Source organism: Alosa alosa, chromosome 20, assembly GCF_017589495.1.
Source record: "Alosa alosa isolate M-15738 ecotype Scorff River chromosome 20, AALO_Geno_1.1, whole genome shotgun sequence".
Taxonomy (NCBI): domain Eukaryota; kingdom Metazoa; phylum Chordata; class Actinopteri; order Clupeiformes; family Clupeidae; genus Alosa; species Alosa alosa.
In genome coordinates, this window is record NC_063208.1 from 8,530,690 (window position 1) to 8,551,842 (window position 21,153).

General features: G+C 39.2%; 2 protein-coding genes and 1 long non-coding RNA gene across 4 annotated transcripts; all 3 read left to right on the top strand.

The window, feature by feature from the left end:
* The first annotated feature begins 286 nt into the window (after positions 1-286).
* LOC125285492 (apolipoprotein A-IV-like) lies at positions 287-1,884 on the top strand. Its single transcript, XM_048229954.1, has 4 exons — positions 287-357; positions 493-548; positions 692-842; positions 1,047-1,884. Exons 2-4 carry the CDS (start codon positions 509-511, stop codon positions 1,624-1,626), a joined length of 771 nt encoding a protein of 256 aa, XP_048085911.1. The 5' UTR covers positions 287-357; positions 493-508; the 3' UTR covers positions 1,627-1,884.
* Positions 1,885-6,013: 4,129 nt separating this feature from the next.
* On the top strand, positions 6,014-7,692 carry LOC125285479 (apolipoprotein A-IV-like). The gene is made up of 4 exons (XM_048229935.1): positions 6,014-6,084; positions 6,220-6,275; positions 6,419-6,569; positions 6,774-7,692. Exons 2-4 carry the CDS (start codon positions 6,236-6,238, stop codon positions 7,351-7,353), a joined length of 771 nt encoding a protein of 256 aa, XP_048085892.1. The 5' UTR covers positions 6,014-6,084; positions 6,220-6,235; the 3' UTR covers positions 7,354-7,692.
* Positions 7,693-11,916: 4,224 nt separating this feature from the next.
* LOC125285372 lies at positions 11,917-20,714 on the top strand. 2 transcript variants are annotated; one of them, XR_007192019.1, is made up of 3 exons: positions 11,917-12,070; positions 18,506-18,629; positions 20,154-20,714. It is a non-coding gene; the product is annotated as an uncharacterized LOC125285372 (long non-coding RNA). The 2 variants fall into 2 exon arrangements; XR_007192018.1 differs by lacking the exon at positions 11,917-12,070 and having other exon boundaries at positions 17,410-18,629.
* Positions 20,715-21,153: the final 439 nt, after the last annotated feature.

The following is a 21,153-nucleotide window of genomic DNA, read 5'->3' on the forward strand; positions in this document are numbered from 1 at the left end:
CTAATGGCATTCCTTACATTTTTGCCTTTTACTTCAGATCATAACACTGTTGTCAATGGGCTGCTAATCTGGTTTTTGAAGGTCACTGTCCCCTGAATATTCTCTGACACCTTTGTCTCCAGAGTGCCAACATGCCTGTGATGTGGAATGTGTGACTAGACAGATCGTAAAAGAAGGGGACTGTGCTTTGATAACTCAGCAGTGTCACCACATGCATTGACAGAAGGGCATCCAACCGTGGACTTTGCAGCCTACATCATAGTACTCTGATATGCATATATACTGCGTTAGTATCAGCTACTGGGCACTCACTCCAGCTCACTCTGAGAAAGAACCTAAACAAGCTCACTGTTACAGGTAAGGGACCAGATGTGCTGTTATATTAGCCTAATCAACAATATTTGTTTCATTTCAGCACGCTATTTTGCTGTGTATGATGTAATCATCTGCCATTGTTTTACTAACAGAACATATCATTTGGTACCATTTTAGAAGCTAAGGAGGAATCATGAAGGCTTTCCTGATTGTTGCATTTGCTGTTGTTTCTGGTAAGGTAGATTTTCTCTCAAAGGTTTTTTAAACATAAAATAACACCAACTGATATGTGTTTTCGTGAGCTTAAAATGAGATAATTAATCTATTGCTTATTGGACAAAAGCATATCCATAACCATAATCATATTGTTCTACAGGTTGCCATGCCAACCTTATGTGGCAGGACCAACCCATGCCCAATATGGACATGGTGAAAAATGCATTCTGGGATTATGTTGCCAAGGCGACACTCACTACTGAGGAAGCCTTGCAGAAGATCAGGCAGTCTGAACTGGGCCATGAAGTAAAGTGAGTGACACCTGTCATGTCTTTTATCTCTTAGTTTGTTTTAAATACATTGCACTTTTAGCTGTGTACTTCATTTGTCTTTTAAACCAACACTATGCAGTTCAAATGCAAGTTCACAATCACATCCACTTAATCCAAATGAATTTCAGCAAAAGTATGTTGTTTTCAAGAGCTACTTTAAACGTTGTGTCTTTCTCTCTGCAGTGCCAGAATTGCTGAAAGTGCTGGTGCTGTTGACCAATACACTGTAGCTATTAGCAGTCAGGTGACACCTCTGACTCAGGACCTGCTGGCGAAGCTATCCCATGAGGCCGAGCAGCTGAAGGCCCGCGTGGAGAAGGACCTGAGCGCCATGAAGACCCATCTGGAGCCCTACACTGAGGAGCTGAGGTTGGACCTCCATCAGCAGGTGGAGGACCTGAAAAGGGATGTGACCCCCTACGCTGAGGCCCTGGACTCTGAGGCCCTGAAGGCCACCCTGCAGCAGAAGACTGAGGAGCTGAGGGGGAGCCTGGAGAAGAGCCTGGCTGAGTTGCAGTCCCAGTTGGGCCCCCATACTGATGAGCTGAAGAAAAGGGTGGACCAGCACCTGCAGGACTTCCAGAAGAGTGTCGCTCCCCTGGCCCACAGCATCCAAATACAGCTGGTTCAGAAGAGCCAGGAGCTCCAGCAGAATGTGGCTCCCTACGCAGAGGAGCTGAAGGGGAAGCTGGATCCCTTAGCGCAGGACCTGAAGAGCCAGCTCAGCACTCTGTGGGAATCCTTCACCAAGAACCGCCAGTAAGAACAGTCTCCCAGATCTGACCATTGTCAGTTAATTTATTCTAAAAGAGATTCACTGGCTCAAATTTGACCAACTATAGCCTACCTATTAGATGTCTTTATTGCTCGTCCACTCAAACTTGGAATGGAATGGAATAAAATGTTTTCTCACTGTGGAAGTCAGTGATTTGGATAATGAGAATTCAAGACATAATTAAATGGGTGTATGTGCTATAAACAGGAAAATATTTATGTGTATTATCCATTTGTGATACATGGCACTCACTAAGAGTATTTATTTTTCATATTGTTGTTTGATGTAAACTAAATTAAATAAACAATATTTATATCATACCCTACTTTTGTTTTCTCATACTTGCTTAATAGTCTAGAATCTATAGAGCAAGGTGATATGTCTATAGAACAAGGACATTTCCCCAATGATCTCAAGATTGCCAGAGTGATTCCACTTTACAAGAAAGGGAGTAAACTAGACCATGGAAACTATAGACCTGTTTCTATTCTGTGTAGTCTGTCAAAGAAAATTGAAAGGATCATTTTTGAACAGATTAAGTATGTAGTATCACACAATCTATATGAATTCCAGTCTGGCTTTCGTAAATCACATTCCACTGACACCTGTTTACTGCACACCTGTTAGATAACCGACTACATCAGGAGGGAAGTAAAGAAAGGTCATTTTTGTGGTATGGTCATGCTAGACATACAGAAGGCCTTTGATACCGTTGACCATGGCAAATTAAAAGCCATTGGTTTTAAGTAATTATTCACCACAATTACTTTCACCATCTGACTTAGCAGTCAGATGGTGAAAGTAATTGTGGTGAATAATTACTTAATATTAATCTTAGACTGGCAAACTTCAGGAAAAACTCAGGAATCAGGTTTATTCTGTTACAAGCAGAGAGGGTACAAAAATGGTCTATGGTCTATGTAGCCTAGGCCTGTAGGGCCTGTAGCCAACCTCTCCCTCTCTTCAGTTCTCCATCCTTCTAGTCTTAGTCTGACAAACATTGCAAGTTAATTACTTTTGTATGGGTTAAACAAAGAAAGAAATGGCGCCAAAACAAGCCCACATGATTGGTTCTCCAGTTGGCATCGGACACACCTACTCACACACCTATTTCACACCTATCCATTCTTATCAGAATAGCATGAGGAGAGATATCATATATATCAGACATATCACTTATAGAATGCTCCAAACATTCTCACAATCAAATCATTACAATCCTTGTACTGAGACTAGTACAATGATACCAAACATGAATATATTTACATTTCGACACATGGATACATTATATCAAGGTAACATCTTTTGTCTTGTGGACCTGATAGCCCTTAGAACTTACATTAGCATTTCATTGGGGGAGGGGAGGGTGTCTGTTTTAAATCAAGAAGGGCCACATGGCCAACTGAAACTAGTCTAGAAATTAAATTATTATTAATTTTAACCGTAAAATTATTGCTATCAATGGATGAGTTCTTATCTGAAGGATAGGAAGCAGGTGGTGGATATTGAGGGAACAATGTCTCAACCACAATGCATAGACTGTGGGGCCCCTCAAGGGTGTGTCTTGGGTCCACTTTTTTTCCTTCTATATATAAATTACCTTAAGTCTTTATATTCATGTGAACTTTTTTTTATATGCAGATGATTATGCATTATTGGTTTCACATAAAGATAAGAAAATTGTTGAAAGAACTCTCAGTGTAGAACAATTGAATGTCAGCAGGTGGATGTCAGACAATAGGCTATTGCTTCATCTTGGGAAAACGGAAGCCATACTGTTTGGGTCAAAGATAAAACGGCAAAGATCCCCTGGTTTTTTGGTTTTAGTTGGAGATAATGAGATTATTGTAAAGGACTCGGTTACCTTGGTTGTGTGCTGGGCTGCCACCTGTCTGGAGTGGTACTTGGCAGGGTAAATAAAAGAGTACATTTCTTGGCCAGAATCTCAAGGTTTCTGGACAAGAAAGTGATGCTAAGACTGTAATTCAGCCTTATTTTGACTATGCATGCTGCTCATGGTACAATGGTGTCTTAACGCACCTGAAACTAGGCTTCAGACTGCTCAAAATAAGGTTATAAGGATTATTTTTAACCTCCCCATGAGATGTCATCTTGACACTTCTCATTTTGAGACTATTGGGTGGTTAAAAGTAGAAGACCGAGTCTCTCAGATGCACCTGTGCATGGTACATAGGACTGTGCATGGGGCTGTCACCAAATATTTAATCAATTATTTTAACGTTGGATGTTCATGAACCTGTGAGGATGTTCATGAACCCGTGAGGACTGTGTTTATTATGCATGTGCGCTGCAGGGATAATCTGCCGGAGATGCAACATCACTACAGTGGATGGCACTCCTACTCTGAACCATGGACTGAACAGTGGCCTTCAATGTGTGCTCTACATCCTGCTGTGTGTTACATGCCAAGTGACCACTCTCCATGGACTTTTTTTTTTTAATTAATTATTAATTTGTTTGTTATGTGTACTGTGTGTCATCTGTGTTTTTTTTCACAGTGGCTCAAAATCCGTCCATGACTGCAACCGTGTATTAACCCCAGTGTCCAAAGGAATTAAATTAAAGCAGTCAACTGTTGCTGCAGATAAGGTTTTCTTTCTAGTTCACCTGAATCCACAGTGATGTGACTAGGCTTTGACGGGATGATCTGACCTTGGACTTGAAGGACCTTAGCAAAAATTTGCATTTGGATGTGATGCAGAGAGACAGATGTATCTGTCTGTCCAGAGAGGTGCAGACCAGTTAATCAGTTAAACATCCAGTGGTAGGAGGACCAGATTTTATTTCAGTGATTTTAGGGGACTAATGCTCATCCTTTTCTTGGGTTCATCCTTTAACCCTATCAGCTAGAGATGGGCTGCTTTCCATCATTTCTATGCCCTCGGGTAGTCCGACACATATACCTGATGAAATGCATCTCAATTCTAAGGCTTTATCAGGCCAAAGCACATCACCACATCATCCCATATTCAGTCAATAGCAAACAGCTCATCACAGCCAAAGTGGCCAATATGTTGAGTGATTCACACATACACAACGTGTCACATGTACATGTCCACGTCAATGTACAGGTATTTTTATGACTGCTATTTGATAACTGCTATGGGTGATTATGCGCATATGCTGGATGCATAGCAAAGTACAGCATATAAGCCACATACGCTGAACTTAATATACCTTTCCTTATCAGCTGCTCTTTCACCTACTGTGTGAGACAGCATTGCTCACATAAAGAATCCATAGAGATTATCTGTTTGATGACCTGGGCAGGAATGTCTATGTGACCCCCCTCTAGTCTACTGTATATCCGACATTTTCAGTGAATGAAATGACCGTATGAGTGTGGACTTTTGTGTTAGTGATAAGCAAACTGCGTAGATAATGCAAACAAATTAGTGTGCTGCTCCTAACAGACTCAGCGATAGAATCATATGCTGTTTGTTTTAGCATGAATAACCAATAGCAAAACTCAGTCCACTGTTTCCTGAAAGTTAAGTTAGACTGCAAAACTTTGGCTCTCAGGAATAAAAAAAAAGCTAACGGTTTATAATCACATCACTGCAAAAAAAGAAAGATCCTTCTTACATTTCACATCATTTCAATCCTGTGTTCACCATGCGATTATTGTTGAGGGCTACAATGCCAATATGGACAGATAATCCCTGAAATATATTACAATGTATAACACACAAGCAGTGTATTTGTTCTTTAAGCTTGATGGATGGATGGCGTAGAAATATTCTCTCATATTACATACAGTACATAGGTGTATATTACATTTACATTCATTCAGTTGGCAGACACTTTTGTTCAAAGCGACTTACATACCTTAGGCCTATGTCAATTACTTTACAAGGGCCATTGTCCCTGAAGCGACTCGCGGTTACAGTAAATGCCTTGCTCCAGGGCACAACAGCAGAAGCCGGGTATCGAACCCACAATTTTTCAGGCTACTGCGTCAAAGATCCTTGATTACTTCCGCTTCAACCCTCTCCAACTGCATGCTAGCGCAGCTCCTTAGCCACTACGCTACCACAGCCTGGCCCATATAGGCTATGCGAAGCTCTACTAATGGCATTTCTTACATTTTTGCCTTTTACTTCAGATCATAACAATGTTGTCAATGGGCTGCTAATCTGGTTTTTGAAGGTCACTGTCCCCTGAATATTCTCTGACACCTTTGTCTCCAGAGTACCAACATGCCTGTGATGTGGAATGTGTGACTAGACAGATCGTAAAAGAAGGGGACTGTGCTTTGATAACTCAGCAGTGTCACCACATGCATTGACAGAAGGGCATCCAACCGTGGACTTTGCAGCCTACATCATAGTACTCTGATATGCATATATACTGCGTTAGTATCAGCTACTGGGCACTCACTCCAGCTCACTCTGAGAAAGAACCTAAACAAGCTCACTGTTACAGGTAAGGGACCAGATGTGCTGTTATATTAGCCTAATCAACAATATTTGTTTCATTTCAGCACGCTATTTTGCTGTGTATGATGTAATCATCTGCCATTGTTTTACTAACAGAACATATCATTTGGTACCATTTTAGAAGCTAAGGAGGAATCATGAAGGCTTTCCTGATTGTTGCATTTGCTGTTGTTTCTGGTAAGGTAGATTTTCTCTCAAAGGTTTTTTAAACATAAAATAACACCAACTGATATGTGTTTTCGTGAGCTTAAAATGAGATAATGAATCTATTGCTTATTGGACAAAAGTATATCCATAACCATAATCCTATTGTTCTACAGGTTGCCATGCCAACCTTATGTGGCAGGACCAACCCATGCCCAATATGGACATGGTGAAAAATGCATTCTGGGATTATGTTGCCAAGGCAACATTCACTACTGAGGAAGCCTTGCAGAAGATCAGGCAGTCTGAACTGGGCCAAGAAGTAAAGTGAGTGACACCTGTCATGTCTTTTATCTCTTAGTTTGTTTTAAATACATTGCACTTTTAGCTGTGTACTTCATTTGTCTTTTAAACCAACACTATGCAGATCAAATGCAAGTTCACAATCACATCCACTTAATCCAAATGAGTTTCAGCAAAAGTATGTTGTTTTCAAGAGCTACTTTAAACGTTGTGTCTTTCTCTCTGCAGTGCCAGAATTGCTGAAAGTGCTGGTGCTGTTGACCAATACACTGTAGCTATTAGCAGTCAGGTGACACCTCTGACTCAGGACCTGCTGGCGAAGCTATCCCATGAGGCCGAGCAGCTGAAGGCCCGCGTGGAGAAGGACCTGAGCGCCATGAAGACCCATCTGGAGCCCTACACTGAGGAGCTGAGGTTGGACCTCCATCAGCAGGTGGAGGACCTGAAAAGGGATGTGACCCCCTACGCTGAGGCCCTGGACTCTGAGGCACTGAAGGCCACCCTGCAGCAGAAGACTGAGGAGCTGAGGGGGAGCCTGGAGAAGAGCCTGGCTGAGTTGCAGTCCCAGTTGGGCCCCCATACTGATGAGCTGAAGAAAAGGGTGGACCAGCACCTGCAGGACTTCCAGAAGAGCGTCGCTCCCCTGTCCCACAGCATCCAAATGCAGCTGGTTCAGAAGAGCCAGGAGCTCCAGCAGAATGTGGCTCCCTACGCAGAGGAGCTGAAGGGGAAGCTGGATCCCTTAGCGCAGGACCTGAAGAGCCAGCTCAGCACTCTGTGGGAATCCTTCACCAAGAACCGCCAGTAAGAACAGTCTCCCAGATCTGACCATTGTCAATGAACAGTTAATTTATTGTAAAAGAGATTTACTGGCTCAAATTTGACCAACTATAGCCTACCTATTAGATGTCTTTATTGCTCGTCCACTCAAACTTGGAATGGAATGGAATAAAATGTTTTCTCACTGTGGAAGTCAGTGATTTGGATAATGAGAATTCAAGACATAATTAAATGGGTGTATGTGCTATAAACAGGAAAATATTTATGTGCATTATCCATTTGTGATACATGGCACTCACTAAGAGTATTTATTTTTCATATTGTTGTTTGATGTAAACTAAATTAAATAAACAATATTTATATCATACCCTACTTTTGTTTTCTCATACTTGCTTAATAGTCTAGAATCTATAGAGCAAGGTGATATGTCTATAGAACAAGGACATTTACCCAATGATCTCAAGATTGCCAGAGTGATACTATACAATAATGTCAGTACAACAAATAAGGAAGGCCTACAGATAGAAATTGTGAAAATAAAATATGTAGATTTTGGTAGTTTGGTCTTTTCATGTAGCCTTGGCAACTAGCCATCTAGTAGGCTATAGGCCTGAATAATATGCACATGAATTGACACTTGTTAAACTCACCTCAACATGTCTTTTGCAATCATTTAACCCGCTGTGGGCAATGCTAAAGTCACTGTTTACAAACAAGCAGGTTGCCAGGAAATCTAAAGATGGTCAGAAGTTTAGGAGGTTTTAAGCAGGCACTGAAAAAATGGCTCAGATGCTATTTTTTTACTACTGTATTGTCTTGATGTATGTATTTTATGTATGGATGTGATGATTGATGCTTGATCTGCTGCAAACCCCGCCCCCCAAGGGACCACAATGGAAATAAGCCCCAGGGCTTTATTGTGTTATCCTGACTTTGTTTTGTTTTTTTAATGTAGGGTGTAAAGCTGTATCATATCTTATAACGAAACAATAGTGCCTTAGTTCTTTACAGTAGTCATCTCTATCACAGGTACACCCCCTCCTCCACACACACACACTCACACACACCATTACACCATACTCCCCAAACACACACACACCATACCCAAACACCACCCTCCACCCCTCCACCTCTGGAGCTCTGAAGAGAACCTCCCCCATTTCACTTCCCTTCACTGGTGCACTCACAAACTTATCTTGGACTAATATAACATTGGTAAGTGTATCAGTGCATTTATTTTTTTTTACTAAATTTGTGCAGAAAGTATTGGTTTTGTCCTGATTACTTTAATACCTACCCCCTTTACAGATATTGCAATCATGAGACTGTTGGCTTACCTGGCCTTAACCCTTTTTGTAGGTAAAAAAGTAATTCTATGGACATTGAAGAATGTTTGTGAATGTATCATTTCCTTTCTCCTATATAACCCAGCGGTCTATTGGAAACAAACCTTTCACACATTGTTAGACTATACATTTCTTCCATGTTTGGATTATACATTCTTGCTACCGGACCTGAAATAAATAAATAGAATTGACTTTTTAGGACATTTTATTTGTTCTTTGCAAAACACAGTACGCAGACCCACACAAAACCTGACCTAATTCTGCTCAGTTTTGCATTCAGCATGTACGGCTAGTCAACATACTATTCTTAATTCCTGCTACTGCAGAATTAGAATATTCGGTAACACTTTACGGTAAGGGTACATGAAATATCATGAATTCATGCATGAATTAATTAATGAGTTATGCATTACTTCATTCCTTAATATCTTATGAATCATCAGGAATTGACATGAGTTCATAGTCTCTCATTCATGACCTCATGCATGAACAACACATCAACTAAAGCATTAGGTACGATAGGTACATCATTATAATTTATGGTTTATTAACATCATCATGTTTATGGCTTGTGTTTAGAGAACTGCACAAGGTGTGCTCAAATCAGAATTTGAGTAGTGATGACCACATTTTTGGCAGAAAAATAAATGATTCTTAATAAATCATATAATCATAATGATGTGTGCACCATACTTAATGCTTTAGTTGATGTGTTGTTCATGTATGAGGTCACAAATGACAGAATATGAACCCATGTACATTTCTGATGATTCATGAGATATTAAGGAATTAGTAATACATAAATCATGAATTAATTAATGCATGAATTCATGATAATTCATGTACCCTTACCGTAAAGTGTTACCGAATATTCCATCAGAATTAATCCTCACACTATAGACCCTTTCAACAATAAAAACAAAAACAATGCTTGAACATTCTATTTGGTTCCCAATCTACTTCCTCTGCATTAAGATAACATGGAATGTTAAAACAGAAGCCTTGTGGGGCCAACTATGATGCTGATAATGGAACTCTCTTGAAAGGGTCTATTGCTCTATGACAACGTAACCCGCTCTCTGTTGCAAATGCTAAATCAACACCTTCTCCTCATGATGATAATCAATTTATTTATTTTTTTGCTGAAGGCATTTGTCAAAGCAGATCTCTAGGTTTAGGGCCGGTATGGGAAGAATCAGAGGTGGAAAGTAACGAAATACATTTACTCACGTTACTGTATTGAGTAGTTTTTCTGTGTATTTTGTATTTTTTAAGTAGTTTATAAAATCGGTATTTTAAATTTTACTTGATTACTTTTTGAGTGAAGTATTGTACTTCGCTACATCAAAAATCCCATCCGTTACTTGAGTAAAAAAAAAAAGTTAAGACTAACTGAAACAGAAAGGGAGAGAAAAAAAATCGCGCCCTAAACCACTAGCCTAGTGATAAAGATCAGCATGTAGCCTACAACAGGACATGAATCAAGCTGACGCCATGCAGTCTTTCTGAAAGTGATGGAGATGGAGCTGGATCACGAGATGCATCAGATTAGCCTAACCTATGAAAGTGTATTTTCCGCTATTCCAATGGGTTGTCTCAGTTCGTTTTATCACCAATGATTATTATTATTATTGGAGATATTCAAGCAAACACCATGGGATTTCGTGTTTTGACGCTTTGTGCTCACCTTTCTTTGGAAAGAAGTTTATTAGCAGTTGTTTCCCCTCATTTTGATGTCTCTCTTTTTCCTGTTTTGGCTTTTGTTTTTAGTAACTTGACTTGGCTTTCTTGGAGAAAGACATTGCACCAGCAGCACAACAATTAGCGGTCCACTACTAGCGACGCCAACTAAATAAACAAAAGATAGACTACCTTAATCGTGCAGGCGGACTAAAACCATTTAGCTCTTTAGCAAGGGAGAGTGAGAGTGACCTTAGACAGTTTTCACTATGTTTTGTATACAAAATCCAATCAGTCAAACTTTTACATTTCGTCTGACATTCATTTTACATTTAATTTGGAAGTTAAAATATTCAGTTAAAATAAATATATGGTGGAAATGAGTATTGAACGCTTAATTTTTTCCCAGTAATTAGCCCAAACTTCCAGTGAGTCTATTTGAAATTTTCACCACACATATATTAACACACATATAAAAAAATCCAAACATAAAGAGTTTTGTGTATTAAAGTGAAATGACACAGGAAAAAAGTATTGAACGTGCCTACTGAAATTTCTTCAATACTTTGTGGAAGCCTTTGTTTGTAAAGACAGCTTCAAGACATTTCCTGTATGACAAAACCTATTAGTCGCAGTATTAGGTGTGATTTTGGTCCATTGTTCTAAACAGATTCCAGGGGTCCCTCTTGTGAATCCTAATCTTTAGTTCCAGATTACTTCCAGAACTGTTTAATTGAATTGAATTTAATTGAATTGGCTGCCTTCAAGTCTTTCTGGAGCCTTCTCCGAGTGGTCCTTGGCTCTTAGAATTGACTATCCTTCTGACTCCCTGGTCAGAAATATTGCAAGGAGATCCTGTGCCCTGTGCCGGTTGATGATGCAGTGATGTTTCTTCCACTTGGAGATAATGGCTCCCATGCTGCTTACTGGAAGATTCTGAAGTTTTGAAATGCATCTGTAACCAGTTTCATTGATATGTTTTGCAACAATAAGGTTGCAAAGGTCTTGGGAGAGCTTTTTGCTTTTATCCATCATGAAATGTTTCTTGTGTGACACCTTGGTAATGAAAAACCTTTTTATAGCCCATCAATATGTAAGCTACTAACCAAGCTTATATTAATTTGCACAGATATAAAGGATAACTACTCTCTAACTACTTCCAGCTCGTTCCTTCCCTTTCCTTGCCTTAGTGCTTTTTCTTAGCGTGTAGCGTGTGTCCCTGTGTTATGCCAATTCATTACACATGACTGATGAAAGTGTTGTGCCCCCTGTATTCCACTTTTCAAGGGCCCTTTCCTCCATTGCCCTATACTTCCCACTTTCCCACTTTAATCTGCTGAACCTTCTGCTCGTTTCCAAATATAAAAAAAACTCTCTGCAACTCAACATTGGCCTAGCTGCCTGTGAGGGGCTTTTCAGTTGTGCTGGATTACTGTTCACTGCAAAGCGACCCAAGGATGAGTGCAACTAACTTTGAAAATCAACTACTGCTCAAACTTAAAGGAGAACTCCGGTGATTTTTCACATAGATCTCCATTTCTCAACATCCTTATCAGGCAAGTACCTCCACTCGGTGGCCATATTGCAACACTTTTTGGGCACTACCCACACAGAAATGCGTCTTCTCTGGGAAGAATATATGGTAGATTATTATTTCGGGACTGAAGGCCCTGGCGTCTTGGAACTGATCCAACAGACTGCATTGGGCAAGGCAATCAGGTAAGGCTCACTGCAAACTGATTTTGTTTTTGTCTACAAGACAACTGCCAGGTTTCAATTTCACTCTATGTGTCCTTATGACAATACATTTGTAAGTATAATCCAGACATCATGTAAATTACAACAGTCAACCCCAAGCAGGCCACATCTTAACAACATGAATTAATATGAAAAGTAGATTGTGATTGTTTAGTAACTGAAAGGCTATGTGGTGTTTGTTCTGAAAAATACTGATGTCATTCACCTAAAACACTTCCCCTATCTTGGCGATCTGAAACGCATGGTCAGTGGTAAAAAGCTAAATTACATTTAGGGGTGTGTCCAGTCCACAATCGGGGTTATTTTGTTATTAAAAGTTGGACGCATTGTTCTTCTGTTTCTTACATTTTTTTCTCGATCGTTTTGATGCTTGTGTCAACTCTGACATCACATTCTCAAAACAGTTAGCACCCATGTCTGAACAAAAGCACTCTGGCCACAAAGATTGGACCCTGTCATCAAATCGCTGTGTGATTTCAATCAATCATTACACACTGGACAACAAAATGCAAAATCTAGTTCTCAAAATGCGCATTTTTGCTATGTCTGTTCCATTTCTTTTTAATTTTTCTGGTATCAGAAAAAACTAGGGCTGTCAAAATAACTGATTAATTTTGATTAATTAATTTGAGAAAAAATAACTGATTAAAAAATAACTGATTAAAAAATAACGGAGGCGAACTGAGCTAGCATGCTAGTTGCACGTGTAAATCCTCACACCCCTAAAGAATGCTTCTAACCGCTGAGTTGGAAGCCTAGGCTTTTAGCTCAGTGGTTAGAGCGTTCCACTCCCATGCTGGTGTGTGTTGAGGTGGCGGGTTTGAGGGCCGTGAGCGACAGACGAATTACGACCTCTGTTACAGTGGTGCCGTGACCCGGATCATGGGAGTGAGGATTTAGAGAGGTGAGTGTAATGGAGGCGAACTGAGCTAGCATGCTAGTTGCATGTGTAAATCCTCACACCCCTAAGAATGCTTCTATGATCTCCAACCTGTTTGCAGACTGGGCCTGTTTGTAGAATGGTTAATGTAGGAAAAGAGACAACTTGTATTTTGTCATTTGTGTGGTGGAGTTGATTCATTTAGTTATGTAGGCTACAACTAATAGGAAAACAGGAAAACTCATCCAGTATCAAGCCTGGCTGATGAGAACAAATATTCCTTAAAGCTCTATGCAAAGGCTTGCTCATTAAATAGATATTTACATAGAATTGAGTTTGAGTTTGAGTCTTGTCATTGGGCCTACTCCGTAACATTACATCAATGTATTTTTTAAGCATTTCTATGCTGCTTGGATTTCTCAATTACTGAATGGGTTACTGAATGTTAAGAGTTGAGCAATAAACTTTATTCCCTCAAATGATGCAAACATTGGGTAACACTCCATAATAAGGTGCCATAATAAATAGCAAACTAGTAATTACCTAACCCTTTGTTAATATTTGTTAATTGATACTAACATATCTATTTGGCACAAGTTAATAGTTTTTCATCATTAATTAAATATTAGTTGTTTGCATAAAATCTGCAAATTTTAGCAAATCTATGAACTAATATTGTATTAATATGTGTTAATAGTTAACTAAATGTCTTTTTGGCACTAATTAACAGTTATTTCTTACATCATTTAAATGTTAAATGTTTATTTGCAAATTATATGTTAATAGAAAAGTTAATGACTTATTATTATTTAACTAATTGTTATTAAACTGTGCTTCTGCCTATCCCAATATGAACCGCTCTCCATAGGACCCTTACAAGATAGATACTTTATTGATCCCCAAGGGGAAATTCAAGAAAAAACTTTCCTGCACACTAAGCTAAACTACACTTTCCATGCACACTAAGCTAAACTACACTGAATGCATGGAAAGTTGCTAGCGGAGTGTGTATGAACTTGTGGTCATAATGAAAACATTAATAAACGTTCTCTAAGTTGCTAGAATTGCACCCAAATCTTAACAATACATGTAAAGTAACATAATACAGGTGATATATAAAAGTTTTCAACTTAAACAACATTTTACAGTTACAAAATTAAAACAAAGTGCAAAGCATACCGCTTCTGACCGGCTATGGCAACAATACAAGGACAAAACGCAGCAGAGCTGCAGTATAGGGTTTCTCCAAAGGGGGGTCCAAAACACCAATCTCAATAAAGCTGATTAATTACTGCGAAAATCACATACAAACACTAAACTGTCTTTAAAAAATATAATACACAACCAAGTGTATTGTCTTTGCCTCCCCTTTCGAATACAATATTCAAATTACTTGAAAAAAAATTATATCCCGAGAAAAGTGGATTTTGAGGGGTACAGCCCATAGACCTCCATTCATTCTGGACTCGCCCATGCGAAGAAATTTCTAGATGCAGTACCACACCGGAAGAGTTCCGAGAGTGAAGGTTCTCCCCTTATTAGACATTCTCTGATGTAACGGATGCCAGCTAGCTTAGCTGTGCTTGTGGAACGTTGGTAAACCTCACTCCCCGACGCCTCAAGAGTGTGCTGGCATGCGAGCTAGTAGCCTGGGCTATTGGCTCAATTGTTAGCGCGCTTGCCTCCCGATCCGAGGTACTGCTGTTCGCGGGTTTGAGTCCGGGCGTGTGCAGGGCTGAATCGCGCAGGTTCAATACAACACAGGTTACGTTGGTGCTGTGACCCGGATCGGGAGTGAGGTTTAGAGGGTGAGGTTTAGGGGGGTGAGTGTAACGGATGCCAGCTAACTTAGCTGTGCTTGTGGAACGTTGGTAAACCTCACTCCCCGACGCCTCAAGAGTGCTGCTGGCATGCGAGCCAGTAGCCCGGGCTATTGGCTCAATTGTTAATGCGCTCGCCTCCCGATCCGAGGTGCTGCTGTTCGCGGGTTCGAGTCCGGGCATGTGCAGGGCTGAATCGCGCAGGTTCAACACAACGCAGGTTACATACAGTAAATAAACATTTAAATGATGTAAGAAATAACTGTTAATTAGTGCCAAAATATATGTAGTTAACTATTAACATATATTAATACAATATTAGTTAATAGATTTGCTAAAACATTAACATACAGATTTTATGCAAACAATTAATATTTAATTAATGATGAAAAAACTATTAACTTGTGCCAAATAGATATTTTAGTAACAATTAACAAATATTAACAAAGGGTTAGGTAATTACTAATTTGCTATTTATTATGGCACCTTATTATGGAGTGTTCCCAACATGGTTCATCTTGTCTGAGCATGTCCTGAAATACAGAGGCAAAACCAGCAGACTTCCTGGAGGTTGTTACATTTGGAATAGGGTAAGGACAAATGGGCTGTTTTAATTGATGCTAAACAAAGAGACTCACTGTTTTGTAAACCAGGTTTGTCTTGACGTTCTTCCTTCTTTGGCACTGTTATTCATGATGATGACAGTTGAATATTATATATAACATATAAACAGTTATCAACAGTTCAATACACCAGTTAGACATGTAGAGAGTTGTGTGAAACAAATATTGTTATAATTTAAGAAAGATTGCACACCTTGCTTAATGTGGATCCACTGACAGTTCTCACTATGCCCAGTCACTGTGGCGTTGTCATTTGGAACTAGAATAGTTATGACGTCACCATTTGGAACTAGAATTCTAGTTGACGTGAGGGAAGCTGTAACACAGTGGCCATCAGTATCCTGTGCAATGAATGGGCCCAGTGCAGGTTCCAGTTTGGCCTGAGGTCATTTCCTGAACCTACTCACCATCTTCTTGGCTACCCTGTCAAACAAAGGCTAAAAGGCCCCAATATACTGTATATATTTTAAAAACATTTACATTTTAGTTCAAAAGACTTCACTGTGGCCTCTGTTTTAACATTAACAGCAAAATATCACTCATTCCTGATTTGGAGGAGAATGTTTTGTATTGGATGCCAGCATGTAAAATACAGAGGGAATAATATTTAGATGAGATTTGATGATGTGTCACAGGTCACAGTAGCTCACATGTACTAAAATTATGAAGTTTACCCTGTTGAATCTTTTCGTTATACTTATTTAATTGTCATATAGGCTTCCATTTTTTTATTTTAAAATAATGACAAACTATATTTAAAAAAATGCATTGTTCTCTCTATTTTATATTCAAGGAGATGATGTAAAAACCCTCTTTCTTAGCAGCCCTTAAAAAAACAAGCCATCATAGGCCTAATGGTGTTTGGCTCCAGGGTAAGGTGGTGATTTAGCAGCAGCCAAACCCAAATTAGCAGTGAGGCCTCCAAACTAAGTATAGGAGTACAGTGTGTGTGAGAAACAAATAGTTGTAAAAAAACAGGTATAAAAAATAATCTTTTGCCAATTCATTATTTATAATCTCACAATGAAAACAAAGAGGGAAAATCCACCCTTGGAGGAAACCAAATTTATTTTGAGAAAAATGAAAATCTATACAGTCTAGGGTTAAAACGGAAGCCTTGTGGGGCCAACTATGATGCTGATAATGGAACTCTCTTGAAATGGTCTATACAAACTAGGCACTTTGTTGAAAATGCCTACAGTTAAAACAATGATTAAAAGGTTCTAATCAACTGGAAATGTGATAAACATGCTTGGACAAAGACCCATGGTTATCTGGATGATGGTAAGCCTGTCCAGTCATTTAATTACAAATGTAAACGGCAGGAGTTACTGAATGGTGCACTGGAAGTGTGATTTATTGTCAGATGAAATTAAAAACTCTTTGGCAAGAAACACTTTAGGTGTTTTAGGTGTAAAACGAAGAATGACTATACGGAAATGAACCCCATGCCTAGTAAAAATTTTGGTGGAGGGGCAAAAGTGGTTTACTGAACACAAAATCAAGCTTTGGCCATCACCATCTCACTCCCCTGATCTAAACTCCGTAGTTTTCTTGAATTTCCCCTGGGGATCAATAAAGTATCTATCTATCTATCTATCTATCTATCTGTCTATCTAGAAAAACAGTGGGGTGAGTCAAAGAGGAGAATGCACAAGTTTGGACCTGGACCCTATGAATCTGGTCGATTTGGGGAGATTTTATAAAGACAAATGGTCTTAAATCCCTTGCTTTGTATTATCCAACTTTATGGGGTGTAATAAGATAATATTACAAGCTGTTTTATTGACAAAGGGAGGGTTAAGAACGTATTACAAGCAGGGGTGCCAATAGTTGTGAGCGATGTGTTTCTCTTTTTTTTAAAAAAAATAAATCTGCTTCCCTTCAAGGTTGGATTTCTTTCAACTTTAGCAGAGGTGCCAATAATTATAAAGGGTACTGTATGTTTGAGAGAAAGTATAGTAGTGTGTGTGTGTGTGTGAGAGTAGCCTAGTGTGTGTGAGAGTGTATTGTTGTGTGCGTGAGAGTATATTTAAAAAGGAAGTTCTTACACATCTGCTTCTCTGGGGACAAAGGCCCTTGTAACATAATTATCATATAAGTTGCTCTGGATAAATACATCTGTTAAATGAATAAATATAAATGTTTATGTTAGAATGAAGCCTGCAAATGTAGTCACAGCATACAGCCCTTTAGATGAGTGCAGGGGGATCTGACTTCAATAATCTCAGAAGTTTATTTTTTGATTGATTTTTTATTTTATTTGATTGAACATAAAAGTATTTAGTTGTTTATTATGTGCACATCATTCAGTTAACCGCTGAGTCCTCTTTTGTGGACTCAACGGACTGTAAAATGTGGACTGTAAAATGGAGTCAGTTTAACAGACAACGTTTTGATCTAAAAAATCTCCAGTTGTACAGGAGAGGGACTATAGCCATGGGAGTTTGCATAGAGAGGGTGTGACTTAAATTGGTACCTACAAATCACCACCAGACCAGAACGTTGCAATCATTGCAAACTCCCATATCCTCCAGAAGCATACACCATATAGGGAAGGAACCTCAGATCTGCACTCATAAAATTCTATTTTACCATTTGTGTAGTCTGTTCATTTATTTACATCTCTGTCTCTTAATCTGTGACCAACCATGAAGCCCACATTGGTATTGCTCTTTGTGATACTAATAGGTGGTAAGTATCTTTATTTGTTTATATTCTTCCAGTTACTGTATACTATAACTATATTAGATACAGTATTTGTACCTTTAGCCTATATTCTTGCTTAATGAATTACATTTTCAGTGTAGTAGCCTAATGGCCTTTTAAGACAGGAGATTTCATCTGTGCAAAAGACTAATCAGAAATCAGACCCTAAATAATTAAAATGTAATCCTACCCAAACTTAGCATGTTATTGCTGTTCAGTTTTACATCCAGACCATTTTGTCTATCCTGGCTAGTTTACATAGAACCTGTGTCAGAACATTCCAACTGTTCTTCCTGAAATTACTGCTTTGCCGATTCTACAAATCTACACTCCGACAATCATTTAGGATTTTATTTTCTTAAAGATGTTTGCCAAGGTGCTTATGTGTGGAACGGTAGAGACTGGGAATGGGTGGACGGTGGAGAAGAGATTCGGCCTGATGACCTCCTGACTCGAATCAGACAGACTGCACTGGGCAAGGATATCAGGTAAGCCACGCACATATACCATAGACACAGCTAAGTTTCATTCCCATTTCATAAGGGTTGATACTCATACAATTTGGGTCTAGATAATCCACTGGCCTATTGTATGTAAATACACATTATAACTAAAACCCAAGTAGACTGACATTTTATAACACATGTATTAAAGGTACAATGCACAATACTGGTTCTCGTCATATTCAGCAAATTCCTCCACAAAGTCGCTTAGATGTCCGTTCAAGTATTTGTGATAAAAAATAAATGGTAACACGTCATGTAACAAATCCTAACTTGTTATGACAAAAACCGAATGTAACTTAATAACAGAAGCGTTAAGTCATAAACTTTTATGACTTGTTTATGACACGTTCATGACAGTGTCATGTTACTCTTATGTCGATACTGTCAAGTAAAGTGTAACTAAATAAATAAACTAGATGTACCGCAGAACGGTACAAAATATGACCGCCGTCCAGTCCTGCACAGTCTCTCCGCAAAAATAAATCACACATGTCAATTTGTCTCCACTGATGATAAATTATGTATGAACAAGAAATTAGTAATGATGAACAAACCATTAACTAATAAGTAACAAAGGCTTAATAAATGATGAATTGTGTGTTGTTATAAAGTGTTACCGCCATTTGCAATAGAAAAGGCCTTCATGTCCACAGAGTAGTTGGCTATTGAGCTAAAATATCAACAACCCTTCACCATTGACTTCATCTTTAACGTGACAAGTATATACAGTGTGTCATGTGTTGATCTATGAGGAAATCTCTGAATGTCTGTTGGTCCGCTCTTCACAGATCTCTCAAACTGTTCATCCGACTGTTCATCTGTCACTCAGATGTGCAGTGAAACAAGTGAAGTCACATCCTGCATCAGGTGTGTCGAAGCGTTTTAGAAGTAGGCTATTTTGACATAACAAATGTAGTAGGCTAATCTAACTGCCTGTATCAAACATTCTTTAGAACACAGCTGATCGACCGTCTGCTTTCACTTTTGAATGAAGTTCCAAGCACAAACTCCGTTGCCATTGACAGCGGTCATACTTGTTTTCAGAGGTCCTTTCCCAAGAAATAATGACCGCTAGAACTTTCGGAAATCCCATTCAAGTCAATGGAGCATTCTACTTGCATTGTGAAGAGCCGTATAATAAAGTAGGCTAATCTAACTGTCTGTATCTGAAACCTATTTCCGCCCATGCCCTACTTTCACCCTTTTGCGTGTAGGCCTATGTGTCCTTTGATAATTAATTTCTGTACAAACCAAAACGGTGGATTCCTAAAGAAACACAAGCACCCATCTCATAAGGGTATGTAAATTATCTCTGTACCAGTCTTTTCACTGTCCTATCCTATAAAGCACACACACACACTCTCTCTCTCACACACACACACACACACACACACACACACACACACACACACACACACACACACACACACACCCTCTCCCCCAAGACATAGCAAAGTTTTTAGCTCTATTTTAAATCTGCCTACTTTTCAATCTCTTTCTATTTAGTGACAAGGTCTTGGGAAAAGTGGATACCATCAGTCAATATATTCAAGATGTGGGAACCAAGGCAGAGTCCATGTTCCATGAGCTGAGTCGTAAAGTTGAACAGGACGCCGAGCGTTTCCGGTCCCAGGTGGAAAGCCATTTGCTGAAGAGGATGGATGAGACTCTTCAGGTGATCCAGACGAACCCGGCCGATGCCGCCCAGAACATCCCTGAGCAGCTCACGCAGGGCGCGGGGGCCATACGCAACGAAACTGAGTCGTTCATCGAGTCGCTCGGACTAAACATGCAGACCCAGCTTGCAGCATTTTGGGAGTCACTGACAAAAGGGAATTAATTGCACGTTCTATTTCAATCATATTAAAGTGCCATTCTGCCCACATACATGACATGCAATAGGAATGAATTTAGAATGCATGTACCCAGAACTGCCTTAACTATTGATGTAAATGATCTGACCTACTAGCATTTTTTTTCTTTTTTTTGCTTTCATTATGTATTCCTGAGTAAATTAATGGGGTTATGTTGAAAGTTGACTATGGAGCAATAAACCAGTTACCCTTATGTGCTGTCACAAACTGTTCTTCTATGAATCGGCTACAAAACAAATAGATAACCTGGAGGTACTTTGGAGGAGGGTATATATTCAGGACATAATATTGGAAGTTTTACATCTGTAACTTGTGACTATTATTTTGGGAAACATGCGAAAGAGGGGAGAAAGGAAGCTATGCTGAACTGGAGACATTGATAAGTGTGACAATTTACAGCGTAAAATGCAATTCAGAACATGCCTGTGGCTAAGGTGGGTTGAACTCACTGTCCAATTGCCTGGCCTGTGAAAAACAATAATCTTGAGTATAACACTGTGTTGTAGCTTTTAACATCAGATTCTGGCCAAAGAATGTAAAAGTATGATTATGAGGCCTTTAGATATTCCCTTTCTATTGAAATACCCTTAGTAATGTCCAACAAGTTATGGTGAACTCTTGCAAGTAAATAT